This window comes from Oncorhynchus mykiss, chromosome 8 (assembly GCF_013265735.2).
Source record: "Oncorhynchus mykiss isolate Arlee chromosome 8, USDA_OmykA_1.1, whole genome shotgun sequence".
Taxonomy (NCBI): domain Eukaryota; kingdom Metazoa; phylum Chordata; class Actinopteri; order Salmoniformes; family Salmonidae; genus Oncorhynchus; species Oncorhynchus mykiss.
Window position 1 is genome coordinate 9,631,349 of NC_048572.1, and position 23,033 is coordinate 9,654,381.

Consider the following 23,033-nt stretch of genomic DNA (forward strand, 5'->3'; position numbering starts at 1 on the left):
CAGGGCAGAATGCATCAGCTCCATCAGGACACAACGCACCAGCCCCTTCAGGGCAGAATGTATCAGCTCCATCAGGACAGAACGCACCAGCCCCATCAGGACAGAACGCAGCAGCCACTTCAGGGCAGAATGTATCAGCTCCATCAGGACAGAACGCACCAGCCCCATCAGGACAGAACGCAGCAGCCACTTCAGGGCAGAACGCACAAGCCCCATCAGGACAGAACGCACCAGCCCCTTCAGGACAGAACGCACCAGCCCCTTCAGGACAGAACACACCAGCCCCATCAAGACAGAACACAGCAGCTCCATCAGGACAGAATGCATCAGCCCCATCAGGACAGAACGCACCAGCCCCTTCAGGGCAGAATGCACCAGCTCCATCAGGACAGAACACACCAGCCCCTTCAGGGCAGAATGCACCAACTCCATCAGGACAGAACACACCAGCCCCTTCAGGTCAGAATGCACCAACTGCATCAGGACAGAACAGACCCGCTCCATCAGGACAGCATGAACAATCAATCAATCAAATGTATTTATAAAGCCCTTCTTACATCAGCTGATGTCACAAAGTGCTGTACTGAAACTAAGCTTCAAACCCCAAACAGCAAGCAATGCAGGTGTAGAAGCACGGTGGTTAGGAAAAACTCCCTAGAAAGGCCGGAACCTAGGAAGAAACCAAGAGAGGAACCAGGCTATGAGGGGTGATATATTTTACGGACGATTAACAATATTTAAGTAAGTTATACATTCTTATTTCACTTCCTATGTTTTATAGTAGCACCCTCTTGTACTAGAAACATATTTGCATAAACATCTAATTTGCGTTTATCACGTTTGTGTGTGTTATTTTGCCAAATTCTTTCGAGACCCATGAGTACACTCACAGTGATGGTGCAACACGATGTTTTACTGTTGATAAATGTTGTCTAAACCTACTATTAAACTGTTGTTTTAGTATTTTCTGTTACCAGCACAAAGAGAATTTTTCATCCATTGACTTTACCATTGAGAACGAAGAGCCAACTTCCAACTTCAGATCAGCCAGCAGAGATACTCCTGATGTGACAATATTAATCAGTATGAATCATCTGAATCTTTTGAGGAAGTGTTGCCTAATTTTATGGATTGATGATAACTTTATCTTCAGTGAGGGATTTGAAAAGTTGTCTAGTGAGGAGGGTGCACAGTCAACATCCAACGACGCAACAAAAACAGGCAAACCATTATATGACAATGCATCTATAACTTTTTGGTAATCATGGCTTAAAGTATAAAGTAACTGGTAAGGAAGGCCCTTTGTCCAGATTGTCTCATCACAGACTGCTTCAGCAGTGTACAGAAGTTCAGAGACTATTTTTCCCACTCTGCATCTCCCCCTATTGTGATGCGTAAGCATTGCAGCAAATATTTTGTGTCAGTAGAGAGGGAACAATTCAAATGTCTGACCTGTGGGACCAGCATGTCAGAAAACTGATCAGCATCATCCTTCATGGAGGTTCAAATGTATGCTAAAATAAGATCATTGTTTCTCAAGCCTGGTTTTCAGGAAAAGCTTAACTTTAGATGTTGTAGGAAGAAGAAAGATCCTAATAACATAGAAGATCTATATGATGCAGAAGTTTACAGACAGCATGCAGATGGGGATGGTCCTCTTAGTGATCCTAGAAACATCTCACTTACATGGGACACAGATGGGGTATCTATTTTCAAATCATCGATATTTTCAGTGTGGCCTTTTTGTTGTATCATTAATGAATTTAACTTAATTGAACACACAAAAAGAGAACATTTGATTTTTGCCAGGTGTTGGTATGGGGACTCAAAACCATCTATGGCTACATTTCTTAGACCACTAACTAATACACTGAGTAAACTTCAAGAGGATGGAACTCATGTGGCACCAGCAGAGGGCTCTGAAACATTTTTGTGCAAAGTGCTCACCATTGCTGGCACACAGTGCAGTTCAACGGGAACTTTGGATGTAAGAAATGTGAGCGGCCTGGAAAGACTGTGAAGACAAAGGGGACATGCTCATGCGTTTCCATTCCAAGAAATGGATCCAAAAGAGCGACCTCACATGCATCAAACACTTGCTGATGATGCTAAAATGGCCTATGAGACAAATACCACTGCGAAAGGTGTCAAGGGTCCCTGTTGGCTTAGTCAACTTAAAAGTTATGACCTAATCCAGCACTGGCATAGACTACATGCACTCAGCTCTGTTAGGAATGATGCGCCTTCTCATGCTATGCTTTTCCACTTAGTTTTCTCATCAGCCCTTCAGCATGTCAAAAGAAACAAAATAAATAGACAAGCAATTGCAATACATCCAACCACCATCCTTGATGCAATATCCTCAATCAGTAGCATCTCACAGGATGTTAATATTTTTTTTACCCCTTTTTCTCCCCAATTTCCTGGTATTCAATTGGTAGTTACAGTCTTGTCTCATCGCTGAAACTCCCGTATGGACTCAGGAGAGGCGAAGGTTGAGAGCCGTGCGTCCTCCGAAACACAACCCATCCAACCTGCACTGCTTCTTGACACAATGTCCACTTAACCCAGAAGTCAGCCACACTAATGTGTCGGAGGAAACACCGTACACCTGGCGACTATGTCAGCGTGCACTGCACCCGGCCCGCCACAGGAGTCGCTAGTGCGAGATGGGACAAGTACATCCCTGCCGGCCAAACCCTCCCCCAACCCGGACGACGCTGGGCCAATTGCGCACCGCCCCATGAGTCTCCCGGTCGCGGCCGGCTGCGACAGAGCCTGGACTTGAACCAGGATCTCTAGTGGCACAGCTAGCACAGTGCCTTAGACCACTGTGCCACTCGGGAGCCCGGGATGTTTTTTAAGGCATCAGAATATTGGGCTCTTTTCATCGTTTTTGGACCTGTTGTTTTCCGTGTTGTTCTTGGAACGCTTTACTACAGTCACTTCCTCCTTCTAAGTGAAGCGGTTTTCATTCTTCTGATGGACTCCATATCAATACAACAGATTGATCATGCAGAGAAACTGCTATGGAACTTTTGCTCTCAAATTAGTACTCTTGATGGTGAGCGTTACCAAACTGCAAATATTCACCTTCGTGTGCACCTGGCAGACACCGTCAGAGCCCTTGGCCCATTATTGACTCATTCTTGTTTCCATTTTTAAGACAAAAATGGCTATTTTGTTAAGACATGGTACTGGTAATCATGGTAATCATAAAGCCAGCTAATACCATAGCTGATGTTTGCGCATGGTTGACCAATGACAGTAGTTTTTGTGACGAAAACAGTGATAAGTCGAGAACAAACGTAATTGGAGTATCAAGTGAACTTCAACTGGAGACAAGGCACCTCCCTGCAATAGAAAAACATGCTGGTCGCCATATTAATTCATTGCATTCAGTGAAGGCATTTCACAGGGCACAAGTTAACAGAACTTATGGGAAAGAGAAGGAACAATTTCATAGTTATTTTTTTTGTAATGTAGCACAAATAAAGTATGGACAGATTTAATTATTCTTTACGTCTGAGGAATCAGGTGACAAATGAGCACCTGATTCCTCAGATGGGCACAAATGGGCACACGAATTTGAAAGTGCAGGTTGCTCTTTGCTGCAAAATACTTAACACCCCGTCAACACAGTTGTAATTGCCCTTGAGCATGTTTTGGGCAAAGTTGTTTTCCTTGACTTGACATCTATGCCCGGTATTGTATTTCCAGCTCATTTCCCAAACACACTTGAGAAGGACTAGGTATACTTGACAAATGACATGTGCTGGAACAGTATGAATGTATATTGAATGATGAATTAATGGAAATAAATACTATCTGATCCACTGTTGTGATTATTTTACACTCAGCACTGCTTTGAGATCGTGTAGAGATATCTGAGATGACATTTGCATGAATTGATCAGGCCTGTAATAATTAGTCTCATGTATAGTTCATAGTGAGGTAGGTCCAAGATTACAATGTGTCAGTACCACTGAGTTCTATATGGGATACATGTAAGACATATTTGAGAAAGAACATCTAATTGTTCGTATCACATTGAGACTCATTTAATATCTTGCACTACCCTCATTTATCTAGTAGCTGAGACTGAGAAAAGAGACATGCGTGAGAGAATTCAGAGAAACTCATACAGTGATCACTGGGAGACAGATCCATGTTAATCCATGTCTGAGAAAATAACATTTCTCTTTAGTATTGACTAGTGCGCTTTTTTTGTCTAGGAGATGGACGCAACTTATAAAGGAGATCTCATCTTGAATTTTGCTTTCCTATTGGTAGGTCCAAAAGGCTCCTTAGCAGCTTTTACCTCCAAGCTATAAGACTGCTGAACAATTCATCAAATGGCCACGCTGACTATTTACATTGACCCCCCTTTGTTTTTACACTGCTGCTACTCGCTGTTTATTTTCTATGCTTAGTCCCTTTACCACTACCTCAATTACCTCGACTAACCTGTACCCCCTATCAGGAACCAAGGTAAGACCCAAATGCAGACTGTGTGAAGTAACAATGTTTATTGTAACCACAGGGGCAGGCAAACGACAGGTCAAGGCAGGCAGGGGTAGATAATCCAGAGCAGAAGCCAAGGTACAGGACGGCAGGCAGACTCAGGGTCAGGTCAGGCAGAGGTCGGTAATCCAGAGGTGGCGCAAAGGTACAGGATGGCAGGCTCAGGACCAGAGACAGGCAGTGGTCAGGACAGGCAGTGGTCAGGACAGGCAGTGAGTGGTCAGGACAGGGTCAGGTCAGGCAGTGGTCAGGCACAGGGTCAGGACAGGCAGTGGTCAGGCACAGGGTCAGGACAGGCAGTGGTCAGGCACAGGGTCAGGACAGGCAGTGGTCAGGCACAGGGTCAGGACAGGCAGTGGTCAGGCACAGGGTAGGGACAGGCAAAGGTCAAAACCCAGGAGGACGAGAAAAAGATAGACTAGGGAAAACCTGGAGCTGAGACAAAACGCTGGTGTGCTTGAACAAACAAAGACCAACTTACAGTAGACAGACAGAAAACACAGGTATAAATTTGGATAATGGGGAAGACGGGCGACACTTGGAGGGGGGTGGAGACAAGCACAAGGACAGGTGAAACAGATCAGGGCGTGACACCCCCGTACCTTGACTCGGTACCGGTATCCCCTGTAGCCTCGTTATTGTTATTTTTATTGTGTCACTTTATATTTGACTATTTTTACTTTAGTTTATTTAGTAAATATTTTCTTAACTCTTTCTTGAACTGGAGTATTGGTTAAAGGCGTGTAAGGAAACATTTCACAGTACACCTATTGCATTTGGAGTGGGTGACAAATAACATTTGATTTGATTTGATCTCTCGTTGTTACCGTGTCAAGTGATTGTGATACCAGACAGCTGCATCTAGGTTCACTACTCCTTCCCCCCCCAATGAAATATCGACCTATCAGCAGCATCAGAAACCATAAATTCTGATGAATATAAAAATTGTTAAGAGTATAAAAATATAGAAGTACTAGGCCTGTATTCAGTTCAAATGTTTCATCTTAAAGTAACTTTCCAGTGTTTCCATATTTCTATTAAATATTAACTATAATTACTTACAATAATATGTGTGAAATAGTTTTCCTTCCAAAAAAAATGTAATTAAGTATGTTAAAAAAACAGCTTTTCTGTGTTGGAATAGTATGGGCATATATCGGTCATAAAATTATTCATGATTGGCTAGCTCCTCCTCCTCTAGACTGCTGATTGGCCGGCTCATCCTCCTCAGATGAGGAAATGGCGAGCTTTTTTTAAATGGTCTGTTTGAGATTATGTTTTACATTTTTTATGCCTTGGCTACAAATATTAGTATAGGATGAGTCAACAACATTATTTGGGTATGAGTTAACAGATGAGGAACTTTTAAAAGTTAGATTTTCACTTGGCAGTTACTTAAAATGAAATAATATGGAAAGAAGTAGAAGGTGCTCAACCAACGTGAGTAGAGATGCAACCTAAAAACATGGACAGCAAAAAGGCAAAATGCTCGCTCAGCATTAAACATGTGGTTTTCTTAGACAGGTTTAAAAGATTGACGTTTCGGCCTTCTTCAGAATAATCACAAAGGAATGGACAAGTTTATATAGGGCATGGGGAAGACAATTTCAGATCAAACTCTTCAGCTGGTGGAGATACAGTGTTAGACCATACAGGTCAGTACTCAGGGTGTGATGTGCAGTGGTCAATGTCTCCACCTAGTGATGAAATACAGAAGTGAAACCAGTAAACAACCATTGGAAGACTGGACAAGCTTTTTTCAACTACAGTAGGTGTAATTGATATACAACCACTACTATATAATACATGTTAAATATGTTGTGTATTGAAAAATAAACAACAAGGCTAAGCAAAACTAGGGATAACAACAAACATCAACAGCTTAGGCAAAGAGGTCTAACAACTGGTTTGGACAACAGTTAGTGAGCTAATAAGCTCCCTCCATGTGTAAAAACACTAGTGTTATTTAATGTCTTGAGACACCATTTGGACAGCTCTTGACAATGTTCTATCTACGTACTTTTACTCAATAATTTGTTTATTAAGCAAAGAGTGAGAGAGAGAGACATTGAATCCTGAAAAGGCTGAATAGAGAGACTATCTCTCTGGGTGGTTAGAATCGCATGCAGCCTTTTCAGGGTCCAGGGTCATGAGGGTCAGGGTCATGAGGGTCAGGGTCATGAGGACATTATGCCAAGCGAACAGAAATGTTTGTGTGTTCTGAAAGCATCTGTCACCCAGCGCCATGTCTGCACCGGTGACATGTTTGAAACAAACACCAATCACCAGGATAGAAATGGAAACATTCTGGGGGATTATTAATGAAAAAGCCAATGTCAACGGAATTATTATACAACTACATTATACTTGTAGTTGCTGAATCACTTGTTCACCATTCTGATGGTGACACCTTCAACAATCAGAACGGATTCGTCCTCGTCAGAGGGGAAGATTGTTTTTGTGAACAAGGCCTTGCTTTTGTTCAAACTGCTCTTCCACTCCATTGAAAACTGGGCATCTAGTTGGCACAGTAAGAGATGTATGTAGCCTATGTACAATGTGTAGGTTGTGTGTGTGTGTGTGTGTGTGTGTGTGTTCTTACCAGCCCTGATGACAGGGGAAGGTGTAGAAAGGACAGCATTCACACAATAACTCACGTTTTTATTTATTTGTTTATTTGGGGAGGTGTATGCAGGCCTGGTTTGTGGTGTCTGGGTGGATTGGGTTTCGTCTATTGTTAATGGGACTGGGGAAAATAAGAAATCAAAGTGTGGTGCAGTAGCTGATATGAGTGTGTGGGATCTGGACGTAGAGGCCGATGGTGTTCCCAGAGGAAGGCTGGACGTTTTTAAACTTTTCTGGCATGACCCAGAGAGCATGCAAGGTACACTACATGGCCAAAAGTATGTGGACACCTGCTCGCCGAACATCTCATTCCCAAATCATGGGCATTAATATGGAGTTCGCCCACCCCCCTTTGCTGATATTACAATCTCCACTCTTCTGGGAAGACTTTCCACTAGATGTTGAAACATTGCTGCAGGGACTTGCTTCCATTCTGCCACAGGAGCATTAGTGAGGTCGAGCACCGATGTTGGGCGATTAGGCCTGGCTCGCAGTCAGCCTTCCAATTCATCCCAAAGGTTTCTGATGGGGTTGAGGTCTGGGACCTGTGCAGGTCAGTCAAGTTCTTCTACACTGATCTCAACAAACTGTTATTATAATTTTTTTTGTATTTTATCCCATTTTTCTCCCCAATTTTCGATCTTGTATCACTGCTGCAACTAAGGACTAAGGGCGTCTATCTACAACCTGGTTCGATCCCATGCTGTGTCACAGCCGGCCGTGACCGGGAGCTCCAAAGGGTGGTACACAATTGGCTCAGCGCTTTTAGAGGAGAGTAAGGCTGGCAAGGCATTTCCTGGTTCCTCATGCGACTCATTGTGGCGGGCCGGGCGCCCACAAGCTGACTGAGGTAGACAGTCTAACAGTGTTTCATCTGACACATTGGTTTGACTGACTTCCAGGTTAATAGAGCGGTGTGTTAAAGGGATACTTTGGGATTTTGGTTATGAGGCCGTTTATCTACTGACCCAGAGTCAGATGAGGCCCTTTAACTACTGACCCAGAGTCAGATGAAACCCTTTATCTACTGACCCAGAGTCAGATGAGGCCCTTTATCTACTGACCCAGAGTCAGATGAAACCCTTTATCTACTGACCCGGAGTCAGATGAAACCTTTTATCTACTGACCCAGAGTCAGATGAAACCTTTTATCTACTGACCCAGAGTCAGATGAAACCTTTTATCTACTGACCCAGAGTCAGATGAACTCATGGTTGTCCCTATCTTCACCCCTCTCGTGCCCGCTGGGGAGTTGCCTCAATGAGACAAGGTCGTAACTACCAATTATATACCACAAAATTGGGGATAAAATGGGATAAAATTGAATAAAGAAATAATAAAGAAATAGGCTGATATAGGCTACTCATGAGAGACCATTCACACATGCCTGTAGCAATAGTCAGGTAGCAATGACTATAAAAAATTATCATGACATCATGGAATTCTGGATTGTTCTGAAATGTAATACATTAAAATGTCCTTTGGAGGAATGACGTTTGGTATATATTGAACTTTTTAACTTTAAAACATGAATGAAAGTGGGGAACTTTCATTTTGGCCTTAGCCAGGCCTCCTGTGCGACACTATAACCTTCAGTCTGTAGATTTACAAAGCAGGAATTGGTGTAATTTGAAGCTTGAAAAAAACGTAATCAAAATGATGTAGAAAGTAGAATAGACCTATGTATTTTTAAATAACCACTACTTTTGTAACTGCAGTATCTTGTCTACTGCGCAGTAATTTTGCAGTTTAACTGCAGTTCAACTGTGCTTATATAGCAGTTATACTTAAATACTGCATCCAAAATAACAGTTACAGCACTGGTCTGATGACTGCATCAAAATTGCATATCTGAACTGAACTAAAAGTCTGCCTCGGATGGTATGTCTGGATTTCTGCTTCGGTTGGGCCTACTGTACATCAGTGCCATTTGTCAGGTTCTTAATTGGATGTGAAGTCCTGTGATGGATTGTAGGTGAAGTGTGGTGTAATCCTGTTAATGGAGGGATTATGGCCTGTTGTTACTAAACAGGAGTCAGACATGATCTGTACAGCAGTTCCTAAACAACCAGAGACTCCCGTTTCTAGCAAAGCTGTGAGAGTGGAGAACGTGGTTTCTATTAAAGTGGTCAGGCCAGGTGATTTTGAAAACATTCTCCTTAACTTCGAAGAATTTGTCCATTGTATGATATCGGGAAATCTTCAGTATTTTTTTTTTTTTTTACAATTTATATAATCAAATGTACAGCATGAAACTTTTAAGAGCTTCATCTTCATTTATATTCTATTTTGGTCATTTCCAGATTGTCACGCCCTGACCTTCGTATTCTTTGTTTTCTTTATTGTTTTGGTTAGGTCAGAGTGTGACATGGGTGATGTATGTGTTTTTGTACTGTCTAGGGGTTTTGTAGGTTTATGGGGTGGTTTATTACCTAGGTGTTTATGTATGTCTATGGTTGCCTAGATTGGTTCTCAATTAGAGGCAGCTGTTTATCGTTGTCTCTGATTGGGAACCATATTTAGGCAGCCATCTTTTTTGGGGGGTATTTTGTGGGTTATTGTCTATGTCTAGTTGCCTGTGTCTGCACTAGTATTATATAGCGTTTGGTTTGTTGTTTTACATAGTTTAAGTGTTCTTCGTCATTCATTAAAAAGTATGTATTCTAATCAAGCTGCGCTTTGGTCTCCTCTTTACGACGACCGTGACACAGATCAATACATGAACACAAAGTAACCCATGTCTTTATTGCAGTTTTTCAGTGTTGCACCCAACCTCTTAAGAAATATCACTATATTCAAATAGACATTGTAAAAAAGTAAAAAATAACAATAGGCTTTATTTCCTGGTGGAAATATAAAATAGTTTTGTTTTCGCTGGTATCAATGAAGGTATACCAATGGATAAAAATGATTTAAGCCAGATCTGAACGGTTTTAAAACTGTTTAAAACATTTATCTTGTTTAGGCCTTTTGATCAGTGATTCACCTCCAAGAGTAACGTTTCCCCAAACTTCTGCCCTAGCACGACACAGTGGATTCAAATAATCAAAGCTTGACGAAGAGTTATTTTTAATCAGCTGTGTAGTGCAGAAACTAAAACGTGCACCCAGAGGGGCCCCAGGACCAAGTTTGTGAAACTCTGCTCTAGAGCAGTACTCAGGAGGAGACGCATAGATTCTCACCCTGAGGACCAGATTATATCAAACCTGCACTGTGGAAACACCACATTATTCCTGCACAGCTAACCTTTTTGTATTCTTTATACGTTCATTAGTCCCGGGTACAATGTTGCTGGAACACAGTGTTGTTTTTCTGATTGAAAAGCAGCTTTCTCCCATTTAATTCTCTTGATTTAGGCTCCTGAAAAACATAGGTTCCTTGAAGGCTTTGCCGAAACATGAAAATTAAAGTTAGTGTTTACAAAGTAGTTGTCACTTAACCATAAGCTATAATAAAGAGAGTCGCACAGTCTATATATAAACTCCCGTAATTCATTGAGTAAATCACCAATGTTTCGGCATCTCTGTGCCTTCATCCTGAAGAAGACTCTATTTTTTTTATAGCTTATTCGCCGTTAGTGTAACGGTCTCCTTCCTCCTCTGACGAGGAGTAGTAGGAAGGATCGGAGGACCAATGCGCAGCGTGGTAAGTGTTCATGATACTTTTAATAGAACAGACAGATGGGCGACTCCGGCAGCTCAGGACAGACGGGAGACTCCGGCAGCTCAGGACAGACGGGAGACTCCGGCAGCTCAGGACAGATGGGAGACTCCGGCAGCTCAGGACAGACGGGAGACTGACAGCGCTGAGCAGGCGGGATCACCTGTAGGGAGGAGACGGAGAGACAGCCTGGTGCGGGGGGGGGGGCTGCTACCGGAGGCCTGGTGCCTGCAGGAGGCACCAGATAGACCGGACCGTGGAGGCGCACTAGAGGTCTCGAGCACCGAGCCTGCCCAACCCTACCTGGCTGGATACTCCCCGTAGCCAGGCCAGTGCGGCAAGGTGGAATAGACCCCACTGGGCTGTGCTGGCGAACCGGGAACACCATGCGTAGGTCTGGTGCCATGTACCCGGCCCAAGGAGATGCACTGGAGACCAGATGCGCTGACCCGGCTTCATGGCACCTGGCTTGATGCCCACTCTAGCCCGGCCGATACGAAGCACTGCACTGTAACGCACCGGGCTATGCCTGCGCACCGGGGACACCGTGCGCCTCACGGCATAACACGGTGCCTGCCCGGGGAAAGCACGGGGGGGGGGGGAGTTGGGGTGCAGGTCTCCTACCTGACTTAGCCACACTCCCTGTGTGCCCCCCCAAATACATTTTTGGGGCTGCCTCTCGTCCCAGCCTCGCTGCCGTGCTGCCTCCTCATATCGCCGCCTCTCTGCTTTCGCTGCCTCCAGTTCTTCCTTGGGGCGGTGATATTCCCCAGCCTGTGTCCAGGGTCCCTTGCCGTCCAGAATCTCCTCCCAAGTCCAGGAGTCCAGAGATTTCTGCTGCTGCCCGTTACCATGCTGCTTGGTCCTTGGTTGGTAGGTGATTCTGTAACGGTCTTCTTCCTCCTCTGACGAGGAGTAGTAGGAAGGATCGGAGGACCAATGCGCAGCGTGGTAAGTGTTCATGATACTTTTAATAGAACACAGAAAAATACAAAATATCAATGTGAAATAACAAAAACCGAAACAGTTCCGTGTGTAAGACACAGAAAATAATCACCCACAAATCAAGGGTGAAAACAGGCTGCCTAAGTATGGTTTTCAATCAGGGACAACGATTGACAGCTGCCTCTGATTGAGAACCATACCAGGCCAAACACAGAAATACCAACTCATAGAAAAACAAACATAGACAACCCACCCAACTCACGCCCTGACCATACTAAAACAAAGATATAACAAAAGAACTTAAGGTCAGAACGTGACAGTTAGTCATCACCTCTACATAAAATAATTTTCACTGGGTGTGTGCCAGCTCATGTTTTCTATTCAACTTAACTGTCCACTACCATGACATAATTACTGAATTTTCACATTTCTAGACAATGAACCTGTCCAAATCTCATTGATGGTGTGAGCCTGATAACCTGACAACACATTCCTAAGCAAATGACTTGTGCTTACTTGGTTATTTCTCAGTTATGAAAGGTCCCCGCAAAAGAAAACATGGGATCAAATATTCTCAAGTGTTAAAACTCTTGTGGTTTATTAAGGCTGCCCTTAATATCTTGTGTGGGCAGAGGCACAAGAGAAAGATAAATACGTTGGTCACAGCCAGTCAAAAAGACAGCAGAAACCGTTCAGGCGATGTCCGACCAAGTCATTTAAAACGGTTGAGGGAGTGTGGCTCAATAAAACACGTTAAACGAAATCATCTGTGGAATATCATCTTCCTGAAAGAGTCCAGTTTGTCCATGTCACCTTTTCATCAGAAATATATGCAAGGGACTGGCCCTCCTCTTCCAGCTCTATTTGAACCATCTGCCTTACAGTTCTATATCCCATACATCTATTCTATATTATAATCTGGGTGTGTCGAGCACTGAATGCTGATTGGCTGACAGCCATGCTATATCAGACTGTATACCATGGGTATGACATAACTTTTATTTTTACTGCTCTAATTACGCTGGTAACCAGTTTATAATAGCAATAAAGCACCTTGGAGGTTTGTGATATATGTCCAATATTCCCATGGCTATGGGCTGTTTCCTAGCACGTTGCGTCATGCCCAAGAACAGCACTTAGCCGTGGTATATTGGCTATATATCACACTCCCTTGGGCCTTATTGCTTAAGTAACCCATAATACAAAAAAAGTTACATACAGGAGACTGAGTTGAAGAAACTGTAGAAGGCAATTCAAGTTTGCTGTTTCCATTTCCCTTTATACAATTTGTTAAAAAGTTTATGTCCATCACTTTCTTGCACAGGAGGTTGGTGGCACCTTAATTGGGCGTGGACGGGCTCGTGGTAATGGCTGGCGCGGAATAGGTGGAACGGTATCAAATAGATGTTTGATGCCATTCCATTAGCTCCTTTCCGGCCATTATTATGAGCTGTCCTCCCGTCAGCAGCCTCCACTGCCTTGTTGGCATAACTGTTGCCCATGACATATATGGCTCATTATGACATCATCTTTCACTCAGACCGTTCCATGTCCCGTTATGTCTATGGGGTTGTAGTACTGGGTTGTACACGAGTTCAACCCCGTTTCAACTTTGCCCTGCTCCCCTTTCAGTTTAATTACTTAAGTATGGCACAATGACAAAGTTGCAGCCAGTTCATATTCTTACACTGTTAAGATGATGCAGGTGTTACAGAATCATGTGACAAAGCAGGTCATTCTTTAGAGCACGCTCTGCATAGGCTGTCCTTGATCCTGTTTGTGTGTCTTTGTGGTGCCCTGCTACACTTGCCACCTTCACCTTTTGATCCCTCAGTTCACAGCTGTCGCACGTTTAATCTGGAGACAGGTCTGCCATCCAAAAGGCTTACACCTAATGACAATGGGACTTGATGCCCGTTTGCGTGCCTCAATCCTGGCCCAGGGACGCTGCGCTATGCTATCTAGCCACAGGGATCTGGCAAGTGGACACCTCTTGCTGAGCGGTGCTGGGCACATCGATGTTAGGATCATCGTCCACCTGGTAGCACTTGCCTAGGTTCTTGATGATTTTGAAGTTAGAGCGGGCCGTCTGGGCAATGCTGTTCTCCAGGAGCCAGCCGTCAGACTCCAGGTCGGGGTCACCCTGCCGTAGAAGGTTCTCCATAGCTGTCTGGAGATACCGCACGCCCGTCAGCACCCATAGCTGTTGGGAGAGAAAAGTGATTAGATGTCACTCTACCTTGTTACTACCTTGTAGCGCTACACTACCAGAGCGACAGAAAGAAATGATCAGCCACTTGGAGGTAAATGGAGGTTGAATTACACCGTAGATATCTCTTTGACCACAGACTTCTCCCATGGCCCCAGTGAGGGTACTGTTCCTGTGGTTCTCGGAGGCCGTACTGTCCCCTTCTAAAGGTGATCAGCCACTGGACAAATTGGTCTTGGGAGAGTGGCACCTCCCTGGAGACTGGGTACACCAATTGTCTTGCCCTCGGGGCCAACCTCCTCTGCCGTAGTTTGGTCACTGGACTGGAATGTCTGTCTGTCCTCCTGAAGCTTTGTCTGTCCCTGTAATGATTATGTGCAGGAACTAGGTGCATCCCATCTCCACACCCACAGTTGTCATAAAACCAATATGGCATATGATGACAGCAATCACCTTATTCTTGACATTCCCCTCAAACTACCTGTGATGAGGCAGCCTTAGACCGGTCTCATCGACATTTTAAAAAGGTCTTTAAAAACATATATTTCATGAAGTTAATATTATCTAAAATGCTAAAGAATATACATGTGTGGTTTACATAAAGTGCACTAGTCCATTCCATAGCATAGCTATCCACCAGTTTAGGTGTGCCTGACCTTCATTTTTTGCTACCGAGTTGATTGCTCAGGTTTAAGCCATGTGTGGGGAGTTCGATAATTAGCCCGTAGTTCACCCATGTGCCCAGTCTCCCTGAGTAGTAGTTCTAATCATATTTTATTTGATTTAGCTCTGTCTTTTAAACTAAAGTGTACTTAACTAAATATGGTAATTTAAACTAATGAATGCAGTTAATTAACATAAATCATGTTTTCTATTAACAAAGTAAAGTTCAACTAATTAAATGTACATTCTCATTAGTTAATTGTTATGGCTGAGGTTTTGGCCTAAGTTATAAATTCTGTCATTTTCTCTCAAATTGAGGTTGAATACCATTTTACAATGTGCTCCATATCAGTTTGTTTGTTGTGACCTCTATGTACAGACAGTTGATTTTAGCTGTCCTGGTAGACTCCCTTTATTCCCAGTAAGGGGGAGAGTTAAACTCTGTTTAGAGTTGGAAAAGGGGTAATCCCTAATTATACTGTGCAGCATTTAGGCCCTAGTCCTAGCTGCAGTAGGAACCCTATTGAGGGGCTGAGCTTAAGACTCACCTTCATCGAGTTTTTTCAGAGTTTTTTAGTATCCTGAATGTTACTGTGATGGATCGGACTGTTTTCAACCCAAGCCATGTTCCCTGAAAATCCTTCATTTGCGATAAATCAAGTACTCTTTTTCTACAACCGTGGGTCCTCCTCATCCCTACCTACTACTTCCCTTGGCTACTCTGGGTTCTATTCAACACTACCCCATAGTTATTAATATTACCACCATCACGTACCATGTCATGTCCAAGTTAATAGTGACTGTAGAGACAATAGTGACTTATTCAAAGTACAGGATAAGAATGGAGCTTTGTTAATGTAAAGCCAACCTCAAACAACCAGATGATGAGCACAATAAAGCCGATGGACTGCATGATGTTGGTGTAATGATCCAGCAGGACCTGGCGGCAGCCCCTCGTCCACAGGTTGCGCTCCTCCGTCTTCCAGTCATAGTTGTAGTGGGCGGAGTTGTTGGTGACCTGTGTCTGGATGCAGGGTCGTGGAGAGAATGTGTTACAGCAGCTAAAAGGCACTCCGTCCATCAGGTACTTTCCCTCCACATTACTCCTCAGACGGCTGCAGGAGAAAGAGTGAGATATTTTAAGCCATTGTGCTTAGTTGTATTTTGGCATAAATCTGTCTTGTAACAGAGTCAAAGCACAGACATAGACCTATGACTTTACTGATGACAAATGTTTTACTTTTTCTCATTCCATTTCACCCCAACTTCTGCATCATGAAGGAATAGATTAAGAAAACTGTCCATCTTACAGTGCCCCTTCCCAAACCAGACAGATAATGCATGCTAGCTGTTAGCAATGGCTCCAGAAACCACCTTCAGCTCATTTAAAACTGCACACAGAGCCATACAAATGGTATCCATGAGTTCATCTGAATCTGGGTAAGTTATCCCTTTAAGGTTAGGTTAACTTAAGCATTTACTCAGGAGGTACACATTACATATATTAGCCATATGGAAAAGGTAGATCAATTTAATACTGGACTTCCATCACTATTGACATTTTTTACCTGGGCTTTGAATCTGTTTGTATAAGTCACTTTGATACAGTAAAAAAAACAACACAAAAAACAAGACCAAATATTGAAAGATAAATTATTCAACCTGCCGCGTATGGTAATTTCCTGTCACAGTGAACTCTTGACTCCTACTGGATAAGCCTCTCTCGTAACCTTTGACCTCACATTTTTCAGTCGATACAGTGTTGCTGCTTAACAGTTTGACTGGGCAGCTTAATGAGGAGGACTGGTGTTGGCAGCTCGTAGCATCTGCTTCCAGTATTGTTATGTGTTAGCATGTATTTAGTATGTATGTATTTTGTCACAGTCTTGAAAGGCACATTTTGTTGGGGTTATTCACAGGTTCAATTGGATTGATCAAGTACCTTCAACTCTGGCCCTCTCAGCTGGGTAGACTATGGCCCTGTCAGTTGGCTAGACTGTGGCCCTAATGGCTGGGTAGACTCTAGCACTGATGGCTGGGTAGAGGGGCCAGACAGGACCAGTGCTGGGTAGAAGGGCCAGACAGGACCAGAGCTGGGTAGAGGGGCCAGAGAGGACCAGAGCTGAGTAGAGGGGCCAGACAGGACCAAAGCTGGGTAGAGGGGCCAGACAGGACCAGAGCTGGGTAGAGGGGCCAGACAGGACCAAAGCTGGGTAGAGGGTGGTGTGGGTGGGTACTGTACTGTACTCCTTTGTACTTACTCTGTTACTTCACTGTTGGTCATGTCCAACCAGCGGTTGTTGATCCATTGGACATGGAACCAATCGCGGAAGCCGGCGTTTCCGCAACACTGGAATTGGATTTGCAGCAAATCCACTGTGCGCTTGAGATAACATCGTCCCGGCGTGCCTGTGTCCTTGTAGTAGAGCATGGCGTTACGCAATCCCAGAAATAGTGACTCCTCCAGTTCGTTCCTCATGCTGTAGCACATGAGCGCACCCACCAGGATGCAGAAGGTAAAGAGGAAGGTGCACACGATGTACGGTAGCATCAGCAACTTCCATCGCAGGAACTTGGTGGTGTCAACGCAATCGTAGCAGATCTTGCCGCCCAGGAAGTTGATGACACAGGCCACCAGGCCCGTGGCGATGAGCATGTTGGGCACTGAGTGGACATCAGCGGACATCAGCTCCTTCCGTTTCTGGATCTCCACCTTCAGGAAGAGGCCCAGGCTGAAGAGGATGATGCCCGTTAACACAGAGATCCAGTTGAGGACCCACAACACCAGGGCTAGCTTGCCCCGAGTGGTCTTGGTGAACGTCACCTTTAAGACCGCCATTTTGTCTACTTATCCTGTCAAAGTCTGTCCTTCTCATCCAGAAGAGACAAACAGGTCCAGTGGTACAGTGGTTTGGAGGACAGAAGGGAGAGGTGAATTTTAGAAAGGGTAAGGGTTGTGGACCAATGGGGAAGAGGGATGGATGGGGGATGTAGAAAGGTGCCAAGCTATTTTCTGGAGGACCTCATAAGCAGCTTAGCTGAGGTATTTCTGTACTTTTGGCCGGTGGCCTTAGCCACGAAAGACAGCACGTCCTGAGAGCAACAAAAAGAAAAAAAACAACAGCAATTATGTTTCACATCACCATCGTATCACTAACAGACCTAATAACATTAATATGGAATCCAATACTAAATATGATTGAAAGGAACACTTCTGTTCAAGTTTGGTAATAGCATTTCACCTTTTGACCCCACGCTACTTTGACCCCATTGTTATTGGAGAAGCAATACATTATATTTGAATACTTTGGAAATGTAGTAGAACTAAACAAAGGGATTGTGACGTGAAGGTTATGCAATATAATCACTGTGCTGTTGTAGTAACTAGTGCTAGTGCTGTGGGAGGCTTTAGTTTGACTTATTCAATAAGACAAATGACAAATAGAAGCAAGTTATAACAACTTCATAACCCATACAACCCCAGCAACAATATTTACGCACAACATCTACAGTTACCAAGTCAACAAACACATTTACTTCGGCTTTTACCTGTAGCTCTATATCTGCAGCATTCACATTGTCAACCGAAGGCTTTGGGACCATCTTTCTGTATTTTGGTGCCTTCGATATTCCCTTTTGCCAAATGTCATCCTTTAGAGAAGGTAAGGAGGTCTATCTCGACATGGACGAGTAAGATGGAGCCCGAGGCTGAAGAGAAGAAGAGTGGCATACATTTCCCTACCCTGACATCTCCTAGCCACAACTGTTAATCCCCTTAACATTAGTTTACCCCGTAATCTTAACAGTCCCCACTTCCAACCACCTGGACCAATCAACATGCGTGCAGCACTTGGTGGCGTTTTTCTTCTCCTGTTCCTGCCCTCTTAAGTGTTTGTGTTTATGGGGGATACTTATCCCATGCAAAGCAAAAACCCTTCTTACTTATCCACCATTGACCATGGTCAAACCTTTTCAATGACTCACCCCTAATCATTTTAGCCAGTGTAGCATTTTGAAATGGCTTTTTGATGTCCCACCAATGTCTTATGTTTTATTTTGTTTACATTTTTTCACCTTTATTTAACCAGGTAGGCTAGTTGAGAACAAGTTCTAATTTACAACTGCGACCTGGCCAAGCAGTTCGACACTTACAACAACACAGAGTTTACACATGGAATAAACAAACATACAGTCAATAATACAGTAGAAAAAAAAGAAACAAGTATATATACAGTGTGTGCAAATGAGGTAAGATAAGGGAGGTAAGGCAATAAAATAGGCCATAGTGGCGAGGTAATTATGATATAGCAATTAAACACTGGCGTTATAGATGTGCAGAAGATGAATGTGCAAGTAGAGATAGCGGGGTGGAAAGGAGCAAAATAGAAAAATAAAAAATACAGTATGGGGATGAGGTAGTTAGATGGGCTATTTACAGATGGGCTATGTACAGGTGCAATTATCTGTGAGCTGCTCTGACAGCTTGTGCTTGAAGTTGGTGAGGGAGATAAGAGTCTCCAGCTTCAGCGATTTTTGCAGTTCGTTCCAGTCATTGGCAGCAGAGAACTGGAAGGAAAGATGGCCAAAGGAGGAATTGGCTTTGGGGATGACCAGTGAAACATACCTGCTGGAGCTCGTGCTGCGGGTAGGTGCTGCTATGGTGACCAGTGAACTGAGATAAGGAGGGCTTTACCTAGCAAAGACTTGTAGATGACCTGGCCAGTGGGTTTGGCGACGAGTATAAAGCGAGGGCCAGCAAACGAGAGCCTACAGGTCGCAGTGGTGGGTAGTATATGGGGCTTTGGTGACAACACGGATGGCACTGTGATAGACTGCATCCAATTTGTTGAGTAGAGTGTTGGATGCTATTTTGTAAATGACATTGCCGAAGTCGAGGATCGGTAGGATAGTCAGTTTTCCGAGGGTATGTTTGGCAGCATGAGTGAAGGAGGCTTTGTTGCGAAATAGGAAGCCAATTCTAGATTTAATTTTGAATTGGAGATGCTTTTAACATTGGACTTTAGGAATCTGGGGCTTAACAGTTTTGACTTCTGGTATCTGTCATGTTAAGCTTAAATGATGTAGTGTACAAACAGGGGTGGCAAACAGTTGAAGTCGGAAGTTTACATACACTTTAGGTTGGAGTCGTTTCTCAACCACTCCACAAATTTCTTCTTAACAAACTATAGCTTTGGCAAGGCGGTTAGGACATCTACCTTCTGCATGACAAAAGTAATTTTTCCAACAATTGTTTACAGACAGATTATTTCACTTATAATTCACTGCATCACAATTCCAGTGGGTCAGAAGTTTACATACACTAAGTTGACTTTGCCTTTAAACAGCTTGGAAAATACCAGAAAATGATGTCATGGCTTTAGAAGCTTCTGAAAGGCTAACTGACATCATTTGAGTCAATTGAAGGTGTACCTGTGGATGTATTTCAAGGCCTACCTTCAAACTCAATGCCTCTAAGATGGACATCATGGGGAAATCAAAAGAAATCAGCCAAGACCTCAGAAAATAAATTGTAGACCTCCACAAGTCTGATTCATCCTTGGGAGTAAATTCCAAATGCCTAAAGGTACCAGATCCATTTGTACAAACAATAGCATGCAAGTATAAACACCATGGGACCACGCAGCCGTCATAGTGCTCTGGAAGGAGACGCATTCTGTCTCCTACAGATGAACGTACTTTGGTGCGAAAAGTGCAAATCAATCCCAGAACAACTGCAAAGGACCTTGAGAAGATGCTGGAGGAAAAAGGTACAAAAGTATCTATATCCACAGTAAAACGAGTCCTATATCAACATAACATGAAAGGCCGCTCAGCAAGGAAGAAGCAACTGCTCCAAAACCGCCATAAAAATGCCAGACTATGGTTTGCAACTGCACATGGGGACAAAGATTGTACTTTTTGGAGAAATGTCCTCTGGTCTGATGAAACAAAAATAGGACTGTTTGGCCATAATGAACATCGTTATGTTTGGAGGAAAAAGGGGGAGGCTTGCAAGCCGAAGAACACCATCCCAACCGTGAAGCACGGGGGTGGCAGCATCATGTTGTGGGGGTGCTTTGCTGCAGGAGGGACTGTTGCACTTCACCAAACAGATGGCATCATGAGGTAGGAAAATTATGTGGATATATTGAAGCAACATCTCAAGACATCAGCCAGGAAGTTAAAGCTTGGTCGCAAATGGACAATGACCCCAAGCATACTTCCAAAGTTGTGTCAAAATAGCTTAAGGACAACAAAGTCAAAGTATTGGAGTGGTCATCACAAAGCCCTTACCTCCATCATATAGAACATTTGTGGACAGAACTGAAAAAGCGTGTGCGAGCATGGAGGCCTACAAACCTGACTAAGTTACACCAGCTCTGTCAGGAGGAATGGGCCAAAATTCACCCAACTTATTGTGGGAAGCTTGTGGAAGGCTACCTGAAAGGTTTGACCCAAGTTAAACAATTCAAAGGCAATGCCTCCAAACACTAATTGAGTGTATGTAAACTTCTGACCCACTGGGAATGTTATGAAAGAAATTAAACCTGAAATAAATCATTCTCTCTACTATTATTCTGACATTTCACATTCTTAAAATAAAGTGGTGATCCTAACTGACCTAAACCAGGGAATATTTACTAGGATTAAATGTCAGGAATTGTGAGAGTTTAAATGTATTTGGCTAAGGTGTATGTAAACCTCGGACTTCAACTGTATGTACCCTGGTATGTAATCCACTCTGTGTCCACTCACTCTGTTAATCTGTGGGTACAATAACAACATCCTTAAATCATGCCAATTACCCAGGATCCCATCCTTCATCTTTACAGGGTGAACAATGTGGTCGTCTAGTCTACACAAGACAACAATGAGAGACTAATGAGCTTGTTTTGTTATGGTAAATGAAGCTGTCAATAAAAAGTCAATAATAGTATTATAAGTGATTGTTTGACATGGAGTACAGTTTCATGTAGATTTTAATGGACGAGAACAGACAGCCACTAAAAGCTTACATCCTCCCTGTACACTGATTAACTGTCTAACCACTAGTACGGTTATAAATTGATTCTTGACTGAGGTCATGACTTCTTGAACTGGCATCATGATTAGATTTAATTAGATGTGTCTGCCCTTACAGACGGTTGCTCTTGGAAACCTCAGAGAGATTCCCTGAATGCAGAGATGAAATCACTTCTGATGAATTGGTTCAAACTAATTGTAGGTGAAAAGCAGCAAGATAATTTTTACAATTACAAATTATATTGACTATAATAAAACATTACTACCAGTAGCCATTTTGAATTGCTTTCTGTATTTAAATATATGTAGGTATTTTCACAATAGAAAACTATATTTTTCTCTGCAGCTCTTTCAATGCCTTCCTGAACCTACAGGTGGTGTTGTGCCTTCACCTCCAAGTTTGACACTGTCTCAGAGAACGGGGCTATGCCCTGCAGGTGAGCCCGCATCTCTGAAGTGTTCGGTAACCCGTAATATGAAAGATATCTGTTAGCGTAAGCATAATTAATGCTCTGCTTATTAGCGTGTTTTTGAAGTTTTTATTTCGTACCCATCAAATAAAGTAATACCAAGTGTTCTAACACAATTTGGAAGGTACCTGTTGGCATGAGCATCATTGAAATACTCTGCTTATGAATGTGTTATGAAGTCCTTATCTTGTTACCCTTCAAATACCCTTCAAATAACCTTCAAAGGAAAAGTCGTAGCAGCCGTCCAATGAAATGTCGATTACAAATGTATGATGCTGACGTGTTTCGACGCTCCCTGGCACCACCTGGCACCACCTGGCACTCCCTGGCACCACCTGGCACCACCTGGCACCACCTTGCTCACTGATAGACTTGATGAATTCCTCTTCTATTCTCATATCCTTTCAGGTCTGCACAATGTCCCGTGGAGCAGGGGCTAGGCGGTTATTTGGAATTCCTAATAACCTTGCAGAATCACTACATTCCGGGTTTTGTGTTGACCGTTTCTCTACGGTCAATTAAAGAGAATATGCTGATCAAACATACAGATTATCAAGCATACCTGTTGATATTGTAACGGATTTTGAGAGGTTTCCCTGATCGGGACTCAATCCCGGTGTCCGGCAACTGTCAAGCCAACATCTTCACCGTTACACCAAGAGGTTGGAACCCCTTGACGAGGATGCTAGGTGTTGTGTTAAGGTCGTAGGTTGCTAGGTGTTGTGTTAAGGTCGTAGGTTGCTAGGTGTTGTGTTAAGGTCATAGGTTGCTAGGTGTTGTGTTAAGGTCGCTACAACAGGGATCGCCTAGTGCATAGAAACGATATTAGTCAATAGTGCTTTTTGAGGTTGGTTTGGTTTCAGTTAAAAAAATTTTTTTAAATAATCATGGTTTTCAATTTCAATATTTTTTTT

The 23,033-nt window shown here is 43.3% G+C and overlaps 1 protein-coding gene across 1 annotated transcript; it reads right to left on the minus strand.

The window, feature by feature from the left end:
- Nucleotides 1-13,176: 13,176 nt before the first annotated feature.
- On the minus strand, nt 13,177-18,732 carry LOC110529336 (photoreceptor outer segment membrane glycoprotein 2-like). Its single transcript, XM_021611467.2, has 4 exons — nt 18,176-18,732; nt 16,888-17,719; nt 15,495-15,741; nt 13,177-13,957 (listed from the first exon to the last, which is right to left on the minus strand). Exons 2-4 carry the CDS (start codon nt 17,463-17,465, stop codon nt 13,712-13,714), a joined length of 1,071 nt encoding a protein of 356 aa, XP_021467142.1. The 5' UTR covers nt 17,466-17,719; nt 18,176-18,732; the 3' UTR covers nt 13,177-13,711.
- Nucleotides 18,733-23,033: the final 4,301 nt, after the last annotated feature.